General features: G+C 37.8%; 1 protein-coding gene across 10 annotated transcripts in view; it reads right to left on the reverse strand.

Annotated features, from left to right (window-relative positions):
- The window catches only part of LOC136718813 (mitogen-activated protein kinase kinase kinase kinase 3), a 147,943-nt gene that overhangs the window by 76,533 nt on the left and 44,729 nt on the right, over positions 1–26,681 (reverse strand). For all 10 annotated transcript variants that reach the window (XM_066696559.1, XM_066696558.1, XM_066696557.1 and 7 more), the window contains exon 2: positions 25,423–25,480. In XM_066696559.1, coding sequence (XP_066552656.1) covers positions 25,423–25,480 — 58 coding nt within the window. The remainder of the gene's footprint in view (positions 1–25,422; positions 25,481–26,681) is intronic.

Consider the following 26,681-nt stretch of genomic DNA (forward strand, 5'->3'; position numbering starts at 1 on the left):
GCAATGTAGCCGATTTCACCTTGGCTTGAAATCAAACCAACACTACTGCAGTCTACTTGAAAATAGTGGAGGTTATGTTCCCCAGGCTGCAAGATCTCAAGAATGTCAAACATCCCCTGCAGTGGAGTACATTCCATCTGAAGCTACCAATCTCTCAACAGCAGGGTCATTGACAAAGTTCCTTGGACCTGTTCTGCGCAGTCTGCCAGGTTTTGTGGTTTTTAATCACAAGTATTAAAAATTGAATTGTTTTTATTGATGAAAAGAAAATACTTAAACCAATAAACAGTATTTTGTGGTTTTCCACGAGTTTGAGGCAGTCGACCTACCAGTGCTGGAAGAAAATTAGTCAACCTAGTAGCTAGAGTTAGCATGCTGGAAGAAAAACACAAAATAATGAAAGGCTCAGGCCTGTGGCAACAGCAGGGAGGAAGCTATTCAGATTGGCTTTTCACTCAGAGCTGACAGATTTTAAGCAATCATCTCCAAGGCCTTTCAATTTTTGTTTTCAAAAAACTATTAAGACAAGGTTGTCCAGCCCAGGTACTGGAGAGCTTCAATCCAGCCATTTTTATAGGAAACTCTAAATTTATTTTCTAAAGACTGGGAAATACTTCATTCTGAACAATTAATGAAGTAGCGTATCTGTAAATGTGCTAATCTGGAGTAAAAACTCAAATACCCTTCTGCTTTCAATGACCAAAGTTCCTTTAAACGATAAATATGAAGGTTTCGGAATGTCGAATGCAGACTAAGGGTGCTTTCACACTGGCAGTTTAGTTCGGAACGGGGCACGGTTCGCATGAAAAATCGCTAATATGAACGCTGTCATGCGGACCCGGGTGCGCACTGGAGTACCGAACCCAAGACTACCTGGAGGAGGTGGTCCGAGTTCGGTTGCTCCCGAACTGTGTCGCGGTTCGTGTGAATGTGAAAGCAACATGGACTCGGGTGCGCACTTGTTCAGGAAGTGAAGTAACCTGCGCATGCGTGACACTGACAATACCATTGTTTCCAATGTGTGTGTAGGAGATGACACTTTACCTTGGATTCGTTTGTGAGTAAGCATGCAGTGTAAACAAAGATACAAATGCATTTGTAGCACTCAGCTGTCTTCTTAAAAAAAAAAAAATCTATTGCGAGCAGCAGAAACACGCCGTCCCCTGGTTATGTGCTGAATTACACCATGCAATGAACATAAACGCAGTTGACGTTCACTATGCTGTACATAATAGCACCAAAATAACAAAAAAATAAAAACTATGCTCAGTCGCGTTGTGTTCTCCATGCGTTCTCCACGTGCGTTTGTGATGACATAACATGAACGCAAACGCACCAGGGTTCGATAGAATCAAGTTGAGTGTGAAACCAGACCAACGCTGCGGGGGGCGCCGGGAACAATCACGCCCGGGCTCGGACTGCAGCAAACGAGCCCAGTGTGAAAGCCCCCTAATTGTAATGAGTGTTAAAATCGTGACGTCCTACACACAACATGACTTTTCTAGTAGTGAAGAGATGAGCTATATAAGAAAGAAAATTCCTCTATAGATAAATAAGTAAATCGTAAAGTTCAATAAAGTAAATTCATAAATAAGGTTGTTCTTTCATTAAAACTGCAATTATCCTGATGTGGTATTGATGAAACGTGTATTTTGGAGTAAAGTTAAAACCAGTTAAAACATACCATATAGCCTATGTCTTGCATTATATATACATTTCTGATCATCGAGGCCTATTTCATCGTAAAGAATAAAAGGCCCTATGTCCAAAATCCACAAGAGGGACTCAGAAAGCAATAAAGGGATTATAATAATGCTTATGAAACTGCTCTATAACCATTAAGTTAAATTGTGAAAAATAATCATTTTTTTCCACCACTGTGGTGTTAGTAAAATTGTGTCCAAGACTGTTGCCTTTTGTTTGTAATTTTATACTAGGAACACTCTATGAAAAGAGCTTAGCTGCTGTACTGGGATAGTTCCTCACAATAATGCAAGCCAGAAGAACTTCAAATCAGAAACGAAGAAGTTATCAAAGCACAAAATACAGTGAGGGAAAAAAGTATTTGATCCCCTGCTGATTTTGTACATTTGCCCCCTGACAAAGAAATTATCAGTCTATAATTTTAATGGTAGGTGTATTTTAACAGTGAGAGACAGAATAACAACAAAAAAATCCAGAAAAACGCATTTCAAAAAAGTTATAAATTGATTTGCATGTTAATGAGGGAAATAAGTATTTGACCCCTTCGACTTAGTACTTGGTGGCAAAACCCACAGAGGTCAGGAGGGATTTTGTCCCACTCCTCTTTGCAGATCCTCTCCAAGTCATTAAGGTTTCGAGGCTGACGTTAGGCAACTCGAACCTTCACCTCCCTCCACAGATTTTCTATGGGATTAAGGTCTGGAGACTGGCTAGGCCACTCCAGGACCTTAATGTGCTTCTTCTTGAGCCACTCCTTTGTTGCCTTGGCTGTGTGTTTTGGGTCATTGTCATGCTGGAATACCCATCCACGACCCATTTTCAATGCCCTGGCTGAGGGAAGGAGGTTCTCACCCAAGATTTGACGGTACATGGCCCAATCCATCGTCCTGTCCCCTTAGCAGAAAAACACCCTCAAAACAATGTTTCCACCTCCATGTTTGACGGTGGGGATGGTGTTCTTGGGGTCATAGGCAGCATTCCTCCTCCTCCAAACACGAATCATTCAGATGTTCATTGGCAAACTTCAGACAAGCCTGTACATGTGCTTTCTTGAGCAGGGGGATCTTGCGGGCGCTGCAGGATTTCAGTCCTTCATTGTGTAGTGTGTTACCAATTGTTTTCTTGGTGACTATGGTCCCAGCTGCCTTGAGATCATTAACAAGATCCTCCCGTGTAGTTCTGGGCTGATTCCTCACTATTCTCATGTTCATTGAAACTCCACGAGGTGAGATCTTGCATGGAGCCCCAGACCGAGGGAGACTGACAGTTATTTTGTGTTTCTTCCATTTGCAAATAATCGCACCAACTGTTGTCACCTTCTCACCAAGCTGCTTGGCGATGGTCTTGTAGCCCATTCCAGCCTTGTGTAGATCTACAATCTTGTCCCTGACATCCTTGGACAGCTCTTTGGTCTTGGCCATGGTGCAGAGTTTGGAATCTGATTGATTGATTGCTTCTGTGGACAGGTGTCTTTTATACAGGTAACGAGCTGAGATTAGGAGCACTCTCTTAAAGGGAGTGCTCCTAATCTCAGCTCGTTACCTGTATAAAAGACACCTGGGAGCCAGAAATCTTGCTGATTGATAGGGGATCAAATACTTATTTCCCTCATTAACATGCAAATCAATTTATAACTTTTTTGAAATGCGTTTTTCTGGATTTGTTTGTTGATATTCTGTCTCTCACTGTTAAAATACACCTACCATTAAAATTATAGACTGATCATTTCTTTGTCAGTGGGCAAACGTACAAAATCAGCAGGGGATCAAATACTTTTCTCCCCTCACTGTATGTGTGCTAGTTGGCTGCCATTCTGGATAGCCTTTATTGGTTTGCTGTTGTCTGCAAAAGTGGGTGTGCATTGCTTCTGAAGTGCTTTTTCTGCAGGATACTTCTACAAAATCTGCAAATGTTTCCTAATAATATTATTACATCCAATACAACGGACCACCCTGCTATGTGGATTTGAGAGTAAAGTATTTTGGTTGTCGAGAGTGATGAGAAAAGTCTCACTACATACATATAAACAAACCAAGGAGACTGGTAAGAGGTGTGTATGATGTCACATTTATAGTTTGGGATATACGTTTGGTGTTTTGGAGTGCATACATTTTTGGGTTCATAACTAGGGGTCCAGTTCGGCAGCACCCCCCCGCCCATGCCTTGTAACAGTGGACAGTTTGGTCAAATCAATTAGACAAATTTTTACGGTAATTGATATTTGCCCCCACATGTTGTTACCACCAGAGAAATCTGACAGGTGGTCATGTTTCTGGAACGCAGATTTGAGAACTGTTCCTTAGCAACCATCTCCTTTACATGACTCAGTCAGCAGTGGATCTGTAAAAGTTCAGGGATGTTCTATGTTTGTAAGTGGAGGAAAAAACAGGACACTGTGCAAATCTATGCCTAAAGTATTGTTATTCAATTTAAATTTCCTTGCACTGCATACGTTTAAGTAGCAAGATGTTTATTTCTGTCTTATTGTTATTTTAAGCATGCATCTTTCCTGATTTCAGAGCCATGAATCAACACTTGTAGTATGCATTGATCAAATACTTTTGTCTTCAAGCTATGTGGCACATTTATATGATTAAACATTATGTCTATCTATCCATCTATATATCATTACTGAGGCATGAATGGCAGGAGCTTCAGTCACTAAGACTGCTCAACTGGCTAGTGTTCTGGACAAGTGGGCGAGTGCATGTGTGGCAACACCAAGAGAATGGTACATGCCTGACTGATTGACCCCTACAGTGGGGGGGTCCGGAGGCTCTGTTATGTTGTGGGGGGCATTTTCCTGGCATGGTTTGGGTCCACTTGTCCCTGAGGGAGGGGTCACTGCAAATCATTACAAAAGGTATTCCGAGTGCTCACCTTTATCATATAATAAAACATTTCTATCCTGATGGGAATGGTCTCTTCCAGGATGACAGTGCCCCCCCAGATTAGTATGAAAATGCTTTGAATCATATGCTATGACCTTCGCAGTCACCAGATCTCAACCCAGTTGAACATCTATGAAAGATTTTGGACAGACGTGTAAGACAGCGCTCTCCACCACCATCATCAAATCACCAAATGTGGTGTTCCATCTCTCCAGTAGAGTTCCAGAGACTCGTAGAATCTATGCCAAGGCACATTTAGGCTATTCTGGTGGCTCATGGTGGCCCAACACCTTACTGAAACACTATATGTTGTTTTTTCCTTTAATTTGTCACCCATCTGTATATTACATTTCTATAGAAATCAATAGATATCTATAGATATCAATAAATCGGATTTCATTTCCACCACGGCAAACTGTGCAGTAAGAAAGGAGGAATGTAGATGAATACAACCTTCTGCCATGTTATTCAGCCATTCACTTCCTTCTACACTGTGAGTCCACAGTGCAAACAACAGAACTACAGTATAGCACTGCAGGGAGGATTAATGCAGCTCTTACTGATAATTCTGCAGACATTACAGACACCCAATAAGCCCAAGAACCCTGGCCAACGTTAAGCCCATCCAGCCCTAGCAGCACTCAGACAACTCACTGGCACGTCCTGGAGAATCTTGGTCAGTCAAATGTGACTTCAGAGACTGGAACTGGTATAATATGGTCTATAGTAGGGGATGACACCCCCCATGACACGTGTCATATGGCACACAACACGGTTTTAATTGGCACATGAGCCCTTTCCAAAAACATTTAAGTCAAACTTTTTTTGTGTATGTGATGGATGTATGAGGTCACTTTTCTCTAACAGCTTTAATTAAAGGGTTTTCATTAAAATGTAGAATTTGAACAGGAATTTCATGATATACCCCACTCATAACTCCCCTAAACCACTTGGGTTGCCAATATGTCCCAGTTTTTACCCTGGAGTTATTTTTTGTTTTGTTATTAGTATTTTTTGTATTACTAGTTTTTGCATATCTGTTGGCTAGCCTTTTAGATTGCATATATATATTTTGTTTGTTTTGTTCTGGACAAGGCACTGTCTACCAATAAACTGATCCTGGTGCAAGGAATTGCTCAGTCTAACCTGAATAGTTAACACTCTCACATTAGAGACAACACAGTCAGATATGAAATGCTGCACAACAAGTGGAATATATATATTCAATCTCATCATCACTTTATATTACAACAAACATCACTGGCGGCACAATGATGCCTGGTAATTGTTATGAAAAGACATTTCAAGTGTTAAATAGCAACCTCATGACTAGGATAGTATTTTTAACTTAACCTCAGAGAACTCCCAGTTTCCATGCTGGTACCCAAGACAGCATAAGTGTGACTGATTAAAGCCTGCAGATGGAGTGCTGTTTTTCCTTATCACACCATGGCTGATACCATAACACTATCCACATGCCAGAAGCTGGTATTTGACTCCCAGCCAGCAATGGGCTTCCTCTCCTGGTCTGTACTAATCATCCAACAAACAGCAATCAAAATGTTCCTCTGCTGCGGTTTGCAACTGTTCATGTCAGAACAATGTTCTTACTTGATTAAATGTGCCAAAGCATTCTGGCACAGACCTTATAGCGCTTTTCCACCGACAAGGAGCCGGTGCTAGATCGGAGCCGATGCCTAATTTGGAACCATTTTTTGCTTTTCCACCGCAAAAGAACTGGCTCGGTGCCACCAAGGAGTCGCTTTTTCTGGCACCAAAAACTGGTGTTAATGCGACGATATAGATTGAACAGAAATGTTGTTTGTTAATGAACTGGTCATTATCTGGTCCGGTGTTACGCTGAATCCAGCGCCCCTACGAGTCATGTGTCCCGGGTTGGTTTGCGCATGATTAATAATGTATGAATAAATTCATTTTCTTAGCACAGGGTGAATTACACAAAACATGTGTATTGTAAAACAACGTATTGTACAGATATCAAAGATCAAATATATCAAGATATCAAATACACAATAAGATCTGTTACAGTCATGCGCTTTGTGCTCACACGCCAGCAGTGCTGACAATGGATTATTATTATTATTATTATTATTGTGTATTTGTTAGCAGACGCTCTTATCCAGGGCGACTTTCAAAACATAAGAGCTTTGCTGCGTGTCTGGCAACAGGGACAATGCAACAGTGATTTGGGACCATCATCACAGACTTCAAGCAATAAGCATATCAAACCATTAACATCAACGGAGATCATCCGACAGTTTATTGATCTGCCCACGACTGCGCGGCAAATACCCCCAAAACAGCCGCATCCATAATCAATAGGCAGGCTATAGTCATTGTTTTTTAAATAAGAATACAAGTAAAAAAACGAATGAATGAAAATGTATGCACTCATACTAAGTATATTCATAATGAACTGTGTGCGCGGTGACGAATGCATGTTAACTAACTTGTATTTTATTCAATACAGTAAAAGTGTCTGAAATAGCGAATCGGTGTAAATCTTAAATGCGGGGTGCCTTATCCCAAGGAATTTTATATAGAACAATTATCCGGTCAAGGAATGATGGACAGCAGCTCCCGTCTAAAAACAGTCCATATTCACCGATGTCTCAAAAATTATTTATTAGCGTTTCGACTTATCTTCCTCAGATCAAACATATAAATATACGCATTATGATTTACTGTCACATTACTATTACTTGTGTTATTGTTATCACGCAACACGTGCTGTTAAAGGTATAGATTAAGCAAGATTTACCACAGCCGGGTTTATAGTGGCGCATTTAACATCTGCTAGACATGTACATTTCTTCACTGATTGTCGTGTTTCGATTCTGCTTAATACAAAATTATTATTATTATTATTATTATTATTATTATTATTAATAATAATAATAATAAATACAACTGTTGAACCACTTCACCATCTTAAAAAATAAAATGATACTTTCTGCATGTGTTTGCATTGCTTTCCAATTTATTAAAATGCAAACAAACGTTAGAATTAATTCTATACAAATTATATCAATCTAATTTAGCAGGGGTGGTGGGGGGTGCTTGGTGATTGAGTTTAGCCCGACGACGAGAGCGGGGCGCAACGTGTGAGCTTGTGCATTAAAGTATCTTTTGGTTATGTTGGTTATTCTGTGTCAGTTCACTCTCCTCCATGTCTGTCTGTGTTTCTGATGCACATTTCTACCTGCATCCAGCACGTGTGGAAGAACCGGGAAGAACGCAAAGCGTACTAAAGATGTAAAATACTGCCGTAAAGAGTGGGATTTGCGACACCACGATATAAACGATATAGCATAATATGAAACAATAGACGTTTTTCTATCGTCATATCGCACAGCCCTACTGCCTACTATAGATCACCTCACAATCACCATTATTACCTACTCACTATTCCAGCATATATATATATATATATATATATATATATATATATATATATATATATGTATATACACTCACCTAAAGGATTATTAGGAACACCATACTAATACTGTGTTTGACCCCCTTTCGCCTTCAGAACTGCCTTAATTCTACGTGGCATTGATTCAACAAGGTGCTGAAAGCATTCTTTAGAAATGTTGGCCCATATTGATAGGATAGCATCTTGCAGTTGATGGAGATTTGTGGGATGCACATCCAGGGCACGAAGCTCCCGTTCCACCACATCCCAAAGATGCTCTATTGGGTTGAGATCTGGTGACTGTGGGGGCCAGTTATGTACAGTGAACTCATTGTCATGTTCAAGAAACCAATTTGAAATGATTCGACCTTTGTGACATGGTGCATTATCCTGCTGGAAGTAGCCATCAGAGGATGGGTACATGGTGGTCATAAAGGGATGGACATGGTCAGAAACAATGCTCAGGTAGGCCGTGGCATTTAAACGATGCCCAATTGGCACTAAGGGGCCTAAAGTGTGCCAAGAAAACATCCCCCACACCATTACACCACCACCACCAGCCTGCACAGTGGTAACAAGGCATGATGGATCCATGTTCTCATTCTGTTTACGCCAAATTCTGACTCTACCATCTGAATGTCTCAACAGAAATCGAGACTCATCAGACCAGGCAACATTTATCAGTCGGCCCATTCTCCTCTGACCTCTAGCATCAACAAGGCCGCATACTGGATGTTTTTCCCTTCTCACACCATTCTTTGTAAACCCTAGAAATGGTTGTGTGTGAAAATCCCAGTAACTGAGCAGATTGTGAAATACTCAGACCGGCCCGTCTGGCACCAACAACCATGCCACGCTCAAAATTGCTTAAATCACCTTTCTTTCCCATTCAGACATTCAGTTTGGAGTTCAGGAGATTGTCTTGACCAGGACCACACACCTAAATGCATTGAAGCAACTGCCATGTGATTGGTTGGTTAGATAATTGCATTAATGAGAAATTGAACAGGTGTTCCTAATAATCCTTTAGGTGAGTGTATATTATATATATATATATATATATATATATATATATATATATATATATATATATATATATATATATATATATATATATAGTAGCACCCACCACTAAATCAGCATGTAGGCTACCCCTAAAACACAGATTCATTCAACCAGAGCCTTTAAAACACAATGCACTTGAGTCATGTCTAATTAATTCAAGCTTATTTATTTTGGATATTTGTAGCATAAATCGTTACAATGTAGTGAAATAATTATTGTCAATAATCATTGCATAAGCTACTGAGAATCCCCCCAACCTTTTAATAGTGATTTCTAATTGTATAGCATTATCTTCATGCACATCAAGTTAAGGCGCTCTGGAAAAAAAAAATTGAATACAGGCTGGTTTATACTTCTGCGAAGTACGCAGATGTTCGCATAGCTGTAAGGTTGACGCGTCCATAGGGGGCAGTGTTGCAATAACACATTGCATTCTAAAAAAAAGCAACTCGATATCTATGGTGCACCTAAATGGTACGGATGTAAATTAACAATGTTAATGACATGTTATTTTATTATTACAGAAACTATATACACACAGACACATACAAATTGCATCCTGTATGTGCAGATCTATATTGTCTCGTTATAGTTGGCTATAGACTTAACACCAGAACATACATACACACGTCTCTGTGTATGTGAATTTCTCCAGCATATCCGTTCTTATATGTTACTATACATTTGAATTAGATACATATATGCCGTTTCTGCTGTTAAACTCCTCTAAATTAATGAGCTATGAATACGTTCTTCTCCAAACGCCAGACCCGCAGTTTATTTGATAGGCTATAGCGCACTGAATAATATAATACATATAGCCGACAATATGGGCTTTGTAATCGAATTAGTAATTGTGATATATAATCATGTTGATTGGTGAAACACGCTATTTGCTACACATCATATATTATCATTATTTATTGTATTAGATTTGCACTTGATATAGTGCTCGTCTAACGCAGCAAGTTTCTAACTTTCCTTTGCAGTTAAATCCTGATCACGTTGTAAACCCGGGTCTCTGGATCAATGCCTTGATCATCACCTGTTTAATCATGAATGCGAATTGTTCATTCCGTCCACGGAAAGCAAAGTACATTTTACCTTTCGTCCAAAATTGCCAACCACGAAATACGTGGGCAATTCATGGGATAAAATGTAAATTATGTTCGAGTCACAAAATACTCATTATGTGGTTTAAATACTTTCGTATGTCACCACATCGTTTCTCTGACCTCATTCCAGCGCTTACTCAAGACATCTTTTCAGACAGTACGTATAATATTAATCCTTTTAATGCCCGTTAGATAGCACTTCACAGGAGTTTTATTATGCTTCTTGCGCTTTTGATTGTTTTCCTCCTTGCTCCCTTTCCCGTAGCCCTTGACTGTGAACCTACATCTTGACAGCACTTAGCTTTTACCGTCCAGGATGTAGGACCTCACTTACTGTACTTGCCTGTGTAAATTAGAAGTTGTAAAATGTATTATATTTTGAATTGCTATGCTTTATGTAAATTGAATTTGTAATGATTGATGCCTTTACTTAACTTTATTTTTGCACTGTTTTGCACTTATGTTGTAAGTCGCCCTGGATAAGGGCGTCTACCAAGAAATAATAATAATAATAATAATAATAATAATAATAATAATAATAATAATATACAGTAATACAGCGCCTACAGCGAGACATTGGACACCAGTCACCCCAGCACTATGTTTACCCACAAACCCCTGTTCTGCGTCGCTACGCACAGACACATATGCAGACCTACGCAGAAGTATAAATCGGCCTTAAGTGAGACTAAGTACAAAGTATGTTCCATACTAAATCATATAAATGTACACTTCTCTCCTTCAAAAGGGTGTTGCAGTGCAAATCTTGCTGACAAGATAAGTGTCTGTTATATGTGCCAAACTCACCAAAGAAACCATATTCTCAGGCCCTGAATACCTTTAAATGTATTTTCTGATTTCATGGAATGTCACTCTATATAAGAGCACATTGGGAGAAATGAAAGCATAGGTCTCATGGACAGTTTTCTAAGAAACTTGAACATCAATCTGTCTTATGAGGTTTAAAACTTTTTTTTTTGTTAACGTTTATAGTTTTGAGAGACTCTGTAGGTAATGCATGGTGACAAAAAGTAAAGGTATACTTTGAATACTTTTACTGGCCTGTCAGGAGCTTTTGTAGTGAATCCAAAAAGCAGAGGGACCAGTTAGTTCAAAGGGACTGAGTTCAAGCACTGAGATGAAAAAGCAGACCCTCCCCTCAGCATTTAATAAAGCAGGATAATAAGGAATTCCACTGCATTCTTCTGCCAACCAATCAGTCAATCAGATAGCGGGTAAAAAGGAGCAGGGGACTTGCCTACCCTGCAACAGTAACCTTTTCTCTTATGAAGCTTTTGACAAGTTGTAAACCTCAAACTGTATACAAAACTATAGTTAAGAATAATCATACATAGGCTATATTCTGAAATAATCATATGTATTCTATAATGGGAATGTCTGCAAGAAATGTGACTTTTTTTATTATTCTTTATATGGAAATTCAGAAAATCAAAAACCAGCTTAGTATAGTCTGAAAATGTATTTTATTTTAATGGTCCCCTGCGTATAATTGTGAAATTCCTTATATGATGATGGGGGGTGGGGGAATTAGACAGTAAAGCAGGTATAAGGGAGGGGAAAGAATCACTGAGGTTCATTCTAGGCCTGTGTTGGTGACATATTTTTCAGCACCGGAGGGAGGGGAGGGGGTCATTCTGCAATTCTTTAAGAAGTAGGAAGATTCTTCAAAGTTTTTTCCAATTATGATTTTTTGTTCAGTTATGTGTGGAGGTTCCTTACAAAAATGGAGGTTGGTTACAAAAATACCAACAGATTGTCTTTGTCCGGCTTTAACAATATTTTGCTGTTCGTTTTAAAAACAATTCTTCAATGGGAGTCTAATACCCAATCACATTATCAAAGCATTGGAGCCTAAAAAAAGCTTCACGTCCGATTAAAACAATGCTGTTGACTATTTTTCACTGCGGTGAGGGCGTGACATTTACCGGCAGAGCCCTAGTTCAGTCACATGTCTGTGACAGTTTTATCTCGCACCCATTTGCACAGCCTTTAGTTCTCAGGTTTCTCTAGCTCCCATGAAAAGGAGACGGATAGTTCACCTATAGGTGATACAGCAGAATCCAAAGTGCGGAACAAAAGCAGGTATCAATTGCTTTGACTGAAGAATTTGGCAGCTATTTTAGGAGCTCCTCAGATATTGTTTCAGAGACAAGATTCACAGAAATACAATAATACAAATGACTTGGGTAATATGTTATCATTGCCTCTCAAGTTCAAGTTCAAGACAGCATCTCTCAAGTTCAAGGCAAACTGAACTCAATTGATGTAGCCAACAACCAATTAAGGTAAAAAAATATTTGGACAACATAACAATCAAATTAAATTGTGAGTTTCAATACTTGGTTGCAGTCAATGACTGCCTGAAGTCTGGAACCCATATACATCAACAGATGCTGGGTTTCTTCTCTGGTGATGATCTGCCAGGCCTGTACAGCAGCTGTCTTTAGTTCCTGCTTGTTCTTTGAGCGTTTTGCCTTGTGAAATGCATGCTCAATTGGATTTAGGTCAGGTGGCTGACTTGGCCATTGCAGAACATTCCACTTCTTCACCTTAAAGTTTTGGGTTGTTTTCGCAGTATGCTTCGGGTCATTGTCCATCTGAACCGTGAAGCACCGTCCAATGAGTTTTGAAGCATTCGGCTGAATCTGAGCAGATAATATAGCCCTAAACACTTCAGAATTCATCCGGCTGCTGTCAGCAGTCACATCATCACAAAATACAAGGGAACCAGTTCCCTTGGCAGCCATACATGCCCATGTCATAACACTACCTCCACCATGTTTCACAGATGAGGCGTTATGCTTCGGATCATGAGCAGTTTCTTCCCTTCTCTATACTCTCCTCTTCCCATCATTCTGGTACAAGTTGGTCTCTGTCTCATCTGTCCATAGGATGTTGTTCCAGAACTGTACAGGGTTCTTTACATGTTTTTGGCAAACTGTACTCTGGTCTTCTTGTTTCCTGTTTACATCTTGTGCTAAACCCCCTGTATTTACTCTGGTGAAGTCTTTTCTTGATTGTTGACTTTGACACAGATACATCTACCTCCTGAAGTGTGCTCTTGATCTGGCCAACCGGTGGGGAAGGGTTTCTTTTCACCAAGGAAAAAATTATTCTGTCATCCACAGCAGTTGTTTTCCGTGGTCTTCCGGGCCTTTTGGTGTTCCTCAGCTCAGCAGTGCATTATTATTATTATAATTTTTTTAAGAATGTACCAGATAGCAAAAACACCTAATGTTCTTGCTATATGTTTTTTGTTACAATTCAGCTCTCAATTACTGAATTGAAGCCTTAATTGAAGAAATAACTTGCAAAATCAGAACCTTTTCATATTTTTAACAGTAGGGGTTTTAATTTAAGTTTAAAATTGTTAGTAAGGAACCAACTTTTTATCAGTTACATAAAATTAAGATTCAAATGTAATCAAATTACTTAAATTAATATTATACATTAAAGACTAACAAAATTAAGCCAGATTTCTCACTTCATAGTGAGAGGAAGCGATTGCGTGCCACTTCGTGAGGAATCCCAGGCAGTAACAGTCGACTATAAAACAGCTCCGATTCTAACCTACACTGACTTGATTACTGCACAAATCCTTGCCTTAAGCAGAGGCTTTTACGTGTTGAGAAGTTTGAAGAAATGAGACTTGCTTCTAAAAAGCCCACATTTTCATGACTCAGTACAGAAAATAAATCTAGAGTGTTCTATTAAGGCTGCAGAGCTACACGAACATGAAATCAACAAACACGCACAACACCGAGCTTCACAAAGCTAAATGGCAGGACGTGATTTCTGAAAGCATACAGTGTTTGTGTGACTATGTGAGGGGGTCAAAACAAAAATTAATATGCATCATGGAGACGACATGATTCAGGTAATTGCTTAGTCTGGAGGAGGAAATGTGCGACAGAGGGAAATCATCTTCCCTTTTGCTATACCAAGAGCTAATTAAATGTTTCTGTCCCAGTGCATTTGCAATGATCTGAAGGCAATTAAAAATATCGCCCCACCCCATGTTATTACAGAGAGATAGAGAGAGAGACAGGAAGTGAGAGGAAAAACAAGGACAATTGGCAAAAGTCCATTAATTATATGTTTGAGGCAGTGTATGGTTTAGTAATAATTACTACGAATTTAGTAGATGAGGGGTGTCAAACTCCAGTCCGAGGGCCATGGTGTTCTGGTTTTTGTTCCTGCACAGCTCTTGGCTCTTTAATTGGTCTAATTAAATGATTAACTGGATGAATTTAACACTTAACACTTTAACATTTAACACTATCTAGACTCCAGGAATGTTTTGTGGATATTTATTTATTTTTAACTGGAGGAATAGTATACATCACAGGAATATATTGGTACAAAATATAACCCCTCACCTTTTTTTTAACCCCTCTCTCATTTCCCTGCCGGCTGGTGATGCTCCTGTGTCTGATATTCCCCTGCCCTATAAGGCCCCCACATCCCCCAAAAAATATATACAGACTTGAGTGCAACCCAGATCACATAATATGAAAGTCAAAGCAATGCTGGCCCCCAGGCCTGTACAGTCTTACCCTTTTGTCCCATGAATGTGGGTGCAATATCTTGAGTGATTAACATATTTGAAGTTATCAACTGTACATCCAAAATATAACAGTCTTAGATAAACATATATAATATAATCAGGGTTGGGAAGTAACTGAATATAAGTAGCGGCATTACGTAATCAGATTACAGGATTTTGATACTTGCATTCCTTGTATACTTTTAAAAGAGCAAGAGATTACCGATTACTTTTACATAATTTACACCAATGTGTACAAGTGTAAGTGAATCCGAAGTGTAGTATTTTTGCAACACTGTTTTTATTTACCGTCTCCGGCCAAAGAGTGGCTGATTCGGCGCCATGCTGCAACAAGCAGCAGAATGGAGCTTCTAGTCAGCAATATCCCAGCCAGTAACACACAGCGAAGTACAAGCAATTGTTAAGTTCCAAAGAAAGAAAATGGAGCAAATATTAAAGTTCAATACAAGATGTGCCTACCACGGGACAATGTCTGCTTCCGAGGACTTAACTTAAAATCTAAAAAACATCTGGAGGTAAGATTTTATTTTTAAATGTGTGCAACTGTAATACAATTAATAAGCAAAACGGCAGCACAGAAATTGTATAACCAAAAATCGATAGAGAGGATAACTTATTACTGCAAATACAAACTATCTAAATTTAATATACATCCACATACATTACAAATAGTCCTGTGCATCCTAGCTGGTTCGGTGACCTTAACAATGAAAGACTTAATATAATACAAAACTAACATCATACAATGTGTTTATAGTCTAAAACAAATCGCACAAATAAACTCCTGACCCGTGGCATGCTGTGCGGTGCTCTTTACAGAGTCTGCATTCAGGGGATCCTCACATGTCAAACCTGTAAACTTTTACAAACCGATAGATTTCACTTAAAAGAAGGTAAGACGTCAACAATGTGTTAATTGCATAAACAAGATGCATAACATTCCTCACTTGTTGACACTTAAAAATAACGCCCTAATTGCAATGATTTCAAACTGTGTTTTAGTTGCTGATGAATTGAAACTGGCAATAACAATAATATGGATAACAATACATGGCGTTTAAATCCCCTTTATTATAGCAAGTTGCTTGATCCGTGCATCTTCACAGATAGAACAAAATAAACTGTAGTCTTTATAAGCATTAAAACGTACTTACAATTTGCAGACAAGGTACCTATTTAAGTTTTAAAGAAAATAGGTTTTACTACATTATTATTATTATTATTATATTTCTTAGCAGACGCCTTTGCCCAGGGCGACTTACACTATATCAGTGATTATCAGAAAACTGAAACCAACTCCTGCATTAAAATGACTGAGCGTGATACACCTTCTTTGACATTAACACATTATTGATAGGCTATGTTTGATTTATGTCGGTTTGTAAAAAATGTAAGGGTATCAATATCAGGTGCCACGAGGGGCAAAGGGGGATTGTGTGAAATTTTGCTTCCCCCCCCCACAATCCCACCACACTTCGCCAGCACCATCCATCCCTCGACCCCCCCCAGACTGCACTTCGCTAGCACCATCCATACCGCACTTTGCCGGCATGGAAATATGTAGAACGACATATACAATATGATATGAAATATGAATATATGAAATATGAAAACGCTTTTCATAAGGTTTTACACCAAAGACTGATCCTCAAATTGGAAGCTGTAGGCACTCAGGGTAATGTAAGTAGATGGATTATGAACTGGTTGATTTCTAGGAAACAGAGGGTGTCGATAAGAGCTTAGCTTCTAACTGGAATGAGGTTGTTAGTGGAGTTCCACAGGGATCAGTACTAGGGCCTTTGCTTTTTCTAATCTATATTAATGATCTGGACTCTGGCATAGTTAGCAAACTTGTCAAATTTGCAGATGATTCAAAAATAGGTGGCTCAGCAGATACAATCTTGGCAGCACAGGCTATTCAGAGGGACTTAATATAATATTCAGTTGTGGGCTGACACCTGGCAGATGAAATTCAATGTGGACAAGTGCAAGGTAATACATGCAGGTAACAAAAATGTCCACTATAATTACACTATGGGAGGAACAGAACTAGATGAAGTAATGCATGAGGAAGACCTAGGAGTCTATGTGGATTCCTCACTTTCCCCATCCAAACAATGTGGGAAAGCAATAAAAAAGGCAAACAGAATGTTAGGGTATACAGCTCTGGAAAAAATTGAGACCACTACAATTTTTTCTTAAATCAGCATCTCTACATGTATGACAGCCATTAAATTCCAGTGTCTGTTGAATTCCAACACAAGCACAGCTCATTCTACTGAATGAGGTACTGATTAGGTGATAACCTGAACCAAATCTTATTTAACGAGGAAAAGTATAAAAAACACTGCTGTGGTCATCACTATCCTCTTGCAATAAGGACCAGCTGGATGGCAAAAACAATGCTAGTAGTACCTCAAAAGTAATTAGAATAAAAAAATAACTATTGACCATGCCAAAAGAGTTGAAAAGGAAAGTTCTGAGTGAGGAAAAGAAGGGTTCAATTCTGACTTTACTGGCAGAGGGATACAGTGAGCGTCGGGTTGCTTCCATCCTTAAAATTTCAATGATGGCGGTTCACAAGAACAAGGTCAAGCAGCACACATTTGGGACAACAAAGCTACAGACCGGCAGAGGGCGAAAACAACTCTCCACTGACCAGGATGACTGCCAACTCATTTGAATGTCATTCAACAACCGTAGGATGACATCAAGTGATCTACAAAAAGAATGGCAAACGGCAGCTAGGGTGAAGTGCACGGCGAGGACAGTTTGAAACAGGCTCCTAGGGGCAGGGCTAAAGTTGTGCGAAGCTTTAAAAAAAAAAAAAGCCCTTCATCAATGAGAAGCAAAGAAGAGCCAGGCTGATGTTTGCAAAAGACCATAAGGATTGGACCATAGAGGACTAGAGTAAGGTAATCTCTGATGAGTCAAATTTTCAGCTTTGCCCAACACCTGGTCGTCTAATGGTTAGACTGAGACTGGGAGAGGACTACAAGCCACAGTGTCTCGCACCCACTGTGAAATTTGGTGGAGGATCGGTGATGATCTGGGGGTGCTTCAGCAAGGCTGGAATCAGGCAGATTTGTCTTTGTGAAGGAGGCATGAATCAAGCCATGTACAAGGTTGTCCTGGAAGAAAACTTGCTTCCTTCTGCTCTGACAAACTCAGAGTATTGTTTTTTCCAGCAGGACAATGCTCCATGCCACAATCAAGGTGTGGATGGAGGACCACCAGATCAAGACAATGTCATGGCCAGCCCAATGTCCAGACCTGAACCCCACTGAAAACCTCTGGAATGTGATCAAGAGGAAGATGGGTGGTCACAAGCCATCAAACAAAGCCAAGCTGTCATTTTCTACAAATAAATGCTCTAAATGACAATATTGCATTTGTAATTTGGGAGAAATGTTGTCAGTAGTTTATAGAATAAAACAAAAATGTTAATTTTACCCAAACACGTACCTATAAATAGTAAAACCAGAGAAACTGATTATTTTGCAGTGGTCTCAATTTGTTCCAGAGCTGTATTGTCTAAAGTGTAGAATTTGTAGCAGTAATGTTCAGACTGTACAATGCACTAATTAGACCTCATCTGGAATACTGTGTACAGTTCTGGGCACCACACTTCAGTTCACAGGAGAGCAACCAGACTTATTCCAGGTCTGAAGGGAAAGTCCTACTCGGAGAGACTGAGGGAACTGAACCTTTTCAATCTGGAACAGAGAAGATTACATGGGGACTTGATTCAAGTCTTCAAAATCATGAAAGGCATCGACCACATCAAACCAGAGGAGCTTTTCCAGATCAGCAGGGACACATGCACCCAGGGACACAAATGGAAATTGGGCTTCAAGGCATTCAAGACGGAAAACAGGAGACACTTCTTCAAACAGAGTTGTTACAATCTGGAACAAACTACCCAGCGATGTGGTTGAAGATGAAAATTTGGGAACATTTAAAAATTGACTGGATAGGATCCATGGATCACTTCATTTTAATGGACGCCAAATGAGCATGATGGGTCAAATGGCCTCCTCTCAATTGTAAAATTTCATATGTTCTTATACAACAATTTTTTCTATACATCAAAAATGCATTTTTTTAACTTGAAAGAAATACAGTTAGAGAAAAGGTCAGATTAAATCAAGCCACTGCCAAGATATAACTAAAGTTTATCTCACATACAAACTGTGGCAGTAGACTGAGTTAAGAGAGTAAACCTCAACCAAGCATGGTATTGCTCTTGCATCAGTCACAATATGAGATCATGGAACACAAACAGGGTTTCTCTCCAATGTAATGTTATTTCAGATTACAATGAAAACCCCCTTGGAAATCTATATATCATTTTCCATTAATGTTTTTCTTCACCTTAAAATGCTACAACAAAGTTATTGCTTATTTCTACAGCTCTTGCTTACTGCAATCAGTGTAGTTATTTAAGCATGAAATACAGAATATATTGATATATCCCCAATATGGAATATCGGAACCCCTTTGTTCAATTCTTGGCTCTACCTTACTCATTATTCAAGCCCATATAGTCATTGACCTTGTTTGTCATGTTTAGGCATTCTGCACTATATTTAGTTTCTCTGTACAATCTGTGGAATGTTTTTTGTATTCCAAAGATATAGAGGTGTCTCTTCATCCCTTTTTGCTCACAGAGAAATACATTTGCCCCTTTTTACTACTACTACTAATTTACTTGGTTTAACCATTTATCCAAGGCAATTTTCAGAGACAGGCATATTAAAAGAATCCATTTAATCAGATTCGAAGTTAAACAGTATACATTGTATATAATGTAGAGTGTTTAAATCAGTAGAATTTGCAATGCAATACATTGTAAAGTAAGGTTAAAAAACTTTAGAAGATGTCTGCAGCAAATAAGGGCAAGAAATTACAATACAATTTAAGACCATTAAAGCACGAAAATAGTACAAGTACAAGCATACAGGGAAGGACTACACATTCAGCAGAAGCTGCATGTGTTCTAGTCTACACAGGGGGATGTGTGAATGAAACAGTGCATGGCTTGTATATTGTGGAACAGAGGAACATCTACCTGACTATCTCAAAAAAAGCAAAAAAAAAAAAATCATCACTCCAATCACCGGAATAAAACAAACTGAGGCAAAGGAAAGTAGTCTAGCTAGATTCCAAATATGGGAGTGAAAAGCTATATAAGACTATATGAATCTCTTCACTTTAGTCTTCAATTAGGCCTTTACAAGAGGAGCTGCATGAAATTCTGGAAGTGAATTAGCTACAAAAACTGCAGGATGGTCTCATGGCCCCCTTTTGTGTTAATGTTTCTAATGAGACTGCAAGGTTCTTACATTAATCAACACTACCAACAGATGCCCAAGCATGCCATCGATTTCACACAAGTGCAGCACTTCAAAGTTTCAAAGATATAGCTTCAGCGTGCACTGCAGCACACTGCTGCATCTCCATGAATAGGACACAAGAACCCGGGCCTGTGGAATTGGATGATTGTACAAAGAAACAAGCTACTACCTCCAGCTGGTTGTCTGTTTGTTTCCCTGAAAGATAGAGGGAGAGGGAACTCTGCAAGTTAATTGTTACCTTTTGCCATCAGTTTTGAATGTTATGTATGTTTGTGCGAAATCACATGTTAAACATTACACTATTACACTGATAACTAATAACTTGCTGCTTCTGTGTGCTCTGTTAGTTTGTACAATTTTAAAACAGAGACATTAAATCACACTGCAAAGAATATCTGGGATTTGTGTGCTTTAGGGTCTGCCTGGCAATTCTTTACAGACAATATCATTTGACAGACACAGAGATCTGCATTATGTCATGTTTTGTTTATTTTCATTATTTCCCTAAAATGTTTCTCCTATCCGTGATTGTAAATACGTTTTGGCCATTGTGACCAAATTCAGTTACACAAATGTTACACAATATTTCCTGTTCTGAATCTCACATTCTGGTGCCTGTTGCAAACTCACTTTATTAGATTGTACATACATACTCTGTTTTGTAGCCTATATGCTGTTATCACTAGGGATGTTAATAGTTAACATTTAAACAATAACATTAATTACACACCCAATTTAGGGGGGCCATCCTTAAGGTTAGGGATTAATAATATTTTAGCAAGATCTTAAATCAATAGCAAAATAACATTCCTGTATGTCATTCATTTCAAATATTGCTTAGTGGTTTCTATATGTTACATCATTATTTAAAAAGGGGGAGTGGGGGTAGAAAAAAAATGTAAAGGAAAATGCTTTCTCAAGCATCATGGGGGGTTAAGATTAAGGTTTTAGCAATATTTAAATCAACAGCATAATATTTCTGTAATCATGCAATTAATGCTATTATTTTTAAAATTTTGCTTCACTTTCTGCATTGTGCTTCTAACATGTTATATAAATAAGTGTGGGTGGGGAGGCGTAATGTTTACATTATGTTTTAAAATGTTTAAACGTTTACTAAATTAAAGGGAATCTAACAGCCCTATTTATCACGGGCACAACACTACTTAACAACTGCCCACTACAGAAGACAAGATTGAAATAACCTTTACATATTAGTTCTACATGCTTTAAATTTAAGCTATTGGTTAACTATAGCACCTTGTATGGTCCCTGTAAAGTCTCTGAATTTTGTACTATAAATGCTACATATAGTACTTGGACATTTGCTGCAACATGTAACCCTAGCACTTTTTAGTTTTAAAGTTTGTCAGAATTTTTTATTATATTCCATATTTCTGTTACCCTGCTCTTATTTTCATCGTAGTAATAGTAACAATACTGTGCATCACAGATGTAGAATCCATCTGAATAATTCATCTAAACTCACTTTTAAATTTTATTCTGCGCATAAGCTGAAATTGAAAAAAATATTTTTGCAACATTACTTTATATAAAGAGACCAACACTGTATTTAGCTGTGCAATCTGTATCAGAACAACCAAAGCACACTTTGGTAAGTCTCTACAAAGATAACACCCTATCTACAGCTAGGGGTGTAACGGTACGCAAAAGTCACGGTTCGGTACCTACCTCAAATTTTAAGTCACGGTTCGTTACAGTGGGGAAAAAAAAGACATGCAAAACATAACATTTCTTTTAATTTATTATGAAGTTATAAACTTGTAAACAGTGGCTAATTGGCCATAATTCCATGAACAATGAAAGGCACATAAAGGTACATATCTTTCTTTCTTAAAATAAAAACATACCTAGGTCTAGGTATTATTTAAAATGTCAGTCAATACTTAAAATGCATCTGAAGGTTTTCAAATTAAAATATATATATCATAATAAAGATCCATTAAAGTGCAGCATGTAGAAATGTAACTGTACACATCAGCAGCTTTCAGCTTCACATGAATTTAGTGGAACAGTCCTACCTAAGAATGAATTTGTCCACATTGTCTGCAGAAAGGGCAGATCTGCTGGCACTAACAATGTCTCCTGCAGTTGAAAAAACTGTCTCGCTCGGGACAGAGGCAGCATATACAGCAAATTAGCGCTTTGCCAATATGAGGCCAAACGGAAGACCTGAAGGATATGGGAGGGTCATCAAGCTCTGGCTTGTCATTTGCATTCCCCATATTTACAACGCTTCATCACATGTGCTAGGCTACTTCACTTGCTAAATTACGGCTCCAAGATCCTTCTTAGGGGGAAACTGAGTTTAGAATTTTAGTTCCACATTCAAAAAAAGTAACATGCGTGGTTAAAACTAGACTATATTCATTCAGATCACAACGCATAGCAAACCGAACGTCCTGCACCAAATGTACGGTACGGATATGTGTACTGTTACACCCCTATATACAGTACTTATGCAGAGCTCTGGGGAGCTACTGAAGCTACAGGCTACTGAAATCATGTTCCTACATCTCACCTACTGTAGTTCCCTCCAAGATACATCTGCTGATATTTAAAAAATATTATTTTCCTTGTTAGGTTTCACTTGGCAGGACAGTGGCAGGACAGATTACACCAATGGCTGTAAAAAGCAATTTTTGTTTAGTTTTAGTTCTGTTTGACTCATTATTTCATATCTACTGTGTGGATGGATTTAAAAAAATCCAGACAAGTTAGCTGTAGTCATTCCTAGTAATGCCAAGACACTGTGGTGTCAAATGGTGGTCAAATTAATTATGACTTTGTCTATGTGAACTTGCTGGCTTATTCTTTCTCCAGCAGACTGGGATGATTCTTAAAAAAATATTCTGTGAAACAAACCAAAAATAAAAATAAGTCAAAGTAAAGCCACTGCACACTCTCAAAGTGTTTAATTTACAATTGCCAAACCACTACATAGAACAGTTTCTGAATTTTCTAATTAGAATGAATGAGTCTCATAATGTATTACTATTTAAACCTACAATCATTTCATCAGAATGTTAAACCTGACTGAAATGTGTATTTTAAATCCGTCTAATAGATATTTCGCTATATGTATTTATATATATAATCCATTTTCAGATTATCATTTTTTAAAGTAGTACATTTGTTTTGATGCATGTTGCTTTAATTCCACTAAAATATATACAAAAACAATAATATCCATTAGTACTCATTTGACTCTTTATAAAAAATAATAAGTACAATGGATCTGAAGTAATTTAGAACCCTCGCCCAAAAAAAAAAAAAAAAAAAGCCAATTATCTTACTGGATAAAGCGTTATTAAATGTTGAAAACCTGTAGTGGTGATGAAACAAACAAATATATATATTAATTAAATGTAAACAATGCTTTATAGCTCAAATCATATAATCACAGAAAACACAAAAATAATCTACAAATCCTGTTTTTTGTGAATGTATTATAAACATTAAATGATTCTCAGGTAAGTAAATAAACATTATGCACAGAGATTCCTAAGTCTTCTGCGACTCATTTTCAATTATGTTCAATATTTTATTATCCCAAATAAATATATATGGAGGGAGAGAGAGAACATACCGATGAGTATCACAATACTATTGGTTTCTATTTTATGCTGAGGATGGACATTAAATCTCCTTAAAACAGGTAAGACCAAAGGTAAAAATCAGAGGTGTAATAGGTATACGAATAATATTGAATAAAAGACAGCAATCCCTTTCCCTCTCTCTCTCATTCTTTCCCCTTTAGTGAGGGGAAAACCCGTGTATTACACACATTCATTCATTGCTGAGGAACTTCCAACTGCGATCTTAGGACTAAAAATCTTTGATGTTTCAAATTTGAAGTAACCCGATATGGGTATACAGTCTCTTTAAAGTGATAAAATAAGATTTTCAGGTCTAAGCAGCTTTTTTCCCAACTGTTTAGATAAGAAAAATGCCTTGGGAGTTAGTCAACATATTACTTCAATGTAGTTTATGGGTTTCTATGATTTTCAGTACAGTTCAGCTTCCTGCTGGTTATTACGTTGGTATGAACAGCTGATAGTGAAGCACCAGGGCTCTCTCAGGCTCCTACGCTTTTTGTTGTTTCTTGATTCCAAGAGACCACCATTGTAAATTAATGTGCACTACAGCTGCAATTGTGCTACTGTAGCAAACAGGTAGACAATTAGTTGGGGGAAATGGTTCAAAACTACAATAGAGTCCTAAATCTGTCATCATGGCATCATCAGCTGTTGGCCCCAGGGTACGAGCGCTTGTGGTTTCTGACAAGAAAAGTGCAGTTAAATGGTCAACTCTCCTTCTCCCCTTCATGAACCACAAAAATAGGGTCTGAATTAACATTTCTGGAATACATATTGCTTTTAAAACAAAGGTTCTCAAAGATCCTAAATAATAAAATCAGTAATATTTTGTTACTGCCAAACAGCGTTATGTAATAGTTTTGATATCTACTAATATAAGCACTCCTTTCAAGATTAAACCCATCAAAACTAGCACAAAGAAATGCAAATGCCTATTTTAAATGTAATAATACCAGCCATGGGAACATCCTATAGCATTTAGGTAAGGAATATAGGTAAAAACCAATGGATAATGAAAGTTTCAATTAAAACATGGTTATATAAAGTCCATTTCAACTAAAGTATGGCCTCCTATTGTATGCTTTTAGATTGTTTGAAATATTAAGACATAGAAAAGCTGGATATTGAACAGATGGAACAAAATTGTAACAAAAATCTTGAGCCAGAGGAAAGAATTACAATAGGTTATAACAAATAATAGCATATAAAAAAAAAAAAAACCTTATGTACTTGTTCTACTAAAAGCTTAACAATGCAGGATACTTATCACAAAGATACAAATGCACAAAGCAGTTGGTTCATAAGCAATAATGTAAAAATAAAAATGCCCAGGCCCAAACACACATCCGTTTTTGTTATATCTCTAAAACCTAGTAAGAACAATGCTTTTGTAAAAGTGAGTGTAAAGGAATATACTGGCAGGGAAGTTACTTTTTTTTATTATTTTATTTTTTATAGGTCTGTGGAAAGTAAAATTGTTAAGTATTTTGTTTGTTTGTTTAAAACATCTGACTATCACAATGTCAAAGGTTTCAGTTTTATTGCATGAGTATACATTCAAGTTCCTGTTAGAGTTCAAGCCCATTCTCTATTTGTTGTCAAACAGAAACAGTGTGATGAAATGAGCAAAATAAACATCTTACCAGGTTCCAGCTTAATGACCTTAATGGCTGCCAGCTCCCCAGTGTTGACATTTCGAGCCTGAAATGGAAAAATACAACAGGTCTTATTAAAACAGACTTCCCAGAAGCAAAGCAAAGCAAAGCAAAGCAAAGCAAAGCTGATTTTGTTTTCCAGCTCCAATTAAGAAAGTTCTAGGTGCAAAGTTATTTTTGTGGGGATGGGAAGATGTACCACAATTATGAAAATGTAAAGCCAAAACCCAAAATACTGATTAAATATATCAACAATGTCAAGTCATGTGTTTGAAATGTTTCTTAAATCATTTTAAAATCAAAATATAAATTGTTAAACATTTCCAATTAAATTAATCTAATCAATAATTAAGAACTCAACACAAAGTTATTAACTAGGCTACATAATGAAAAACTAGGCCTAATTATGAACATTTGTGACTATTTCATACAATTATGCATATAAAGAAAGGTTGAGACTGCTTTGTTTTAAATAGGGGTTCAGATTTTTTTGTATTTACCCCCCACCCCCATTGCTATATTCAGAATTCAGGTTAAACACAAAACCTCCCTGAAATCTCAAAAAGCCATCAGTGAATACACAGGTGCAATTGTCAGTGATTCAAATACAGAGGAGATGTGACACCAGCTACTATAAGCTTCATTAGGCTAGCTATTAAAAATGTGGCTTCTAATTTTTGTTACCCTTTGTCAGTGTTACATTGTTCTGATTTTCATGTTCTTCCGATTTAGACAGATGTATACCCCTTGAATGCTTTTTCCATCTGAGTTAAACCTGAAAACTCCCAGAATGAATGGAAAACCTGTGCAGTTATCTGCTTCACAAACCAGAAAATAATAAAATAACCATTTAAAAAATTGTTGATGCTTATTAAAACCGTTAGATTTTTCCAGTATTCGAGCATTGTAGCTTTAAAAACTTTGCTTCAATTTCTGTTTACTTGGGGAATGTGTTTAAGACCAGTGTTATTGATTCAGCCTACTTGATCTTTTCTCTTTTTAAATCAAGATCATGTGGATGTTCTTTTCTGTCTATTCCACCTGCTGTTATAACTGCAACACTTATGAAAAAACTAAAAGGAATGGAAAAATAGATTCCAATGCTAATGTAGCCTATATTTTTACAGATTTGCTTTTGATGCTATTCAATCCATCAAACTAGGGCTGGGCGATACGACTTAAAAATAATATCTCGATATTTTTAGAAGTTTGGGGGATACACGATATATATCTTGATATTTCTTGTT

Source organism: Amia ocellicauda, chromosome 23 (assembly GCF_036373705.1).
Source record: "Amia ocellicauda isolate fAmiCal2 chromosome 23, fAmiCal2.hap1, whole genome shotgun sequence".
NCBI classification, from domain to species: Eukaryota; Metazoa; Chordata; class Actinopteri; order Amiiformes; family Amiidae; genus Amia; species Amia ocellicauda.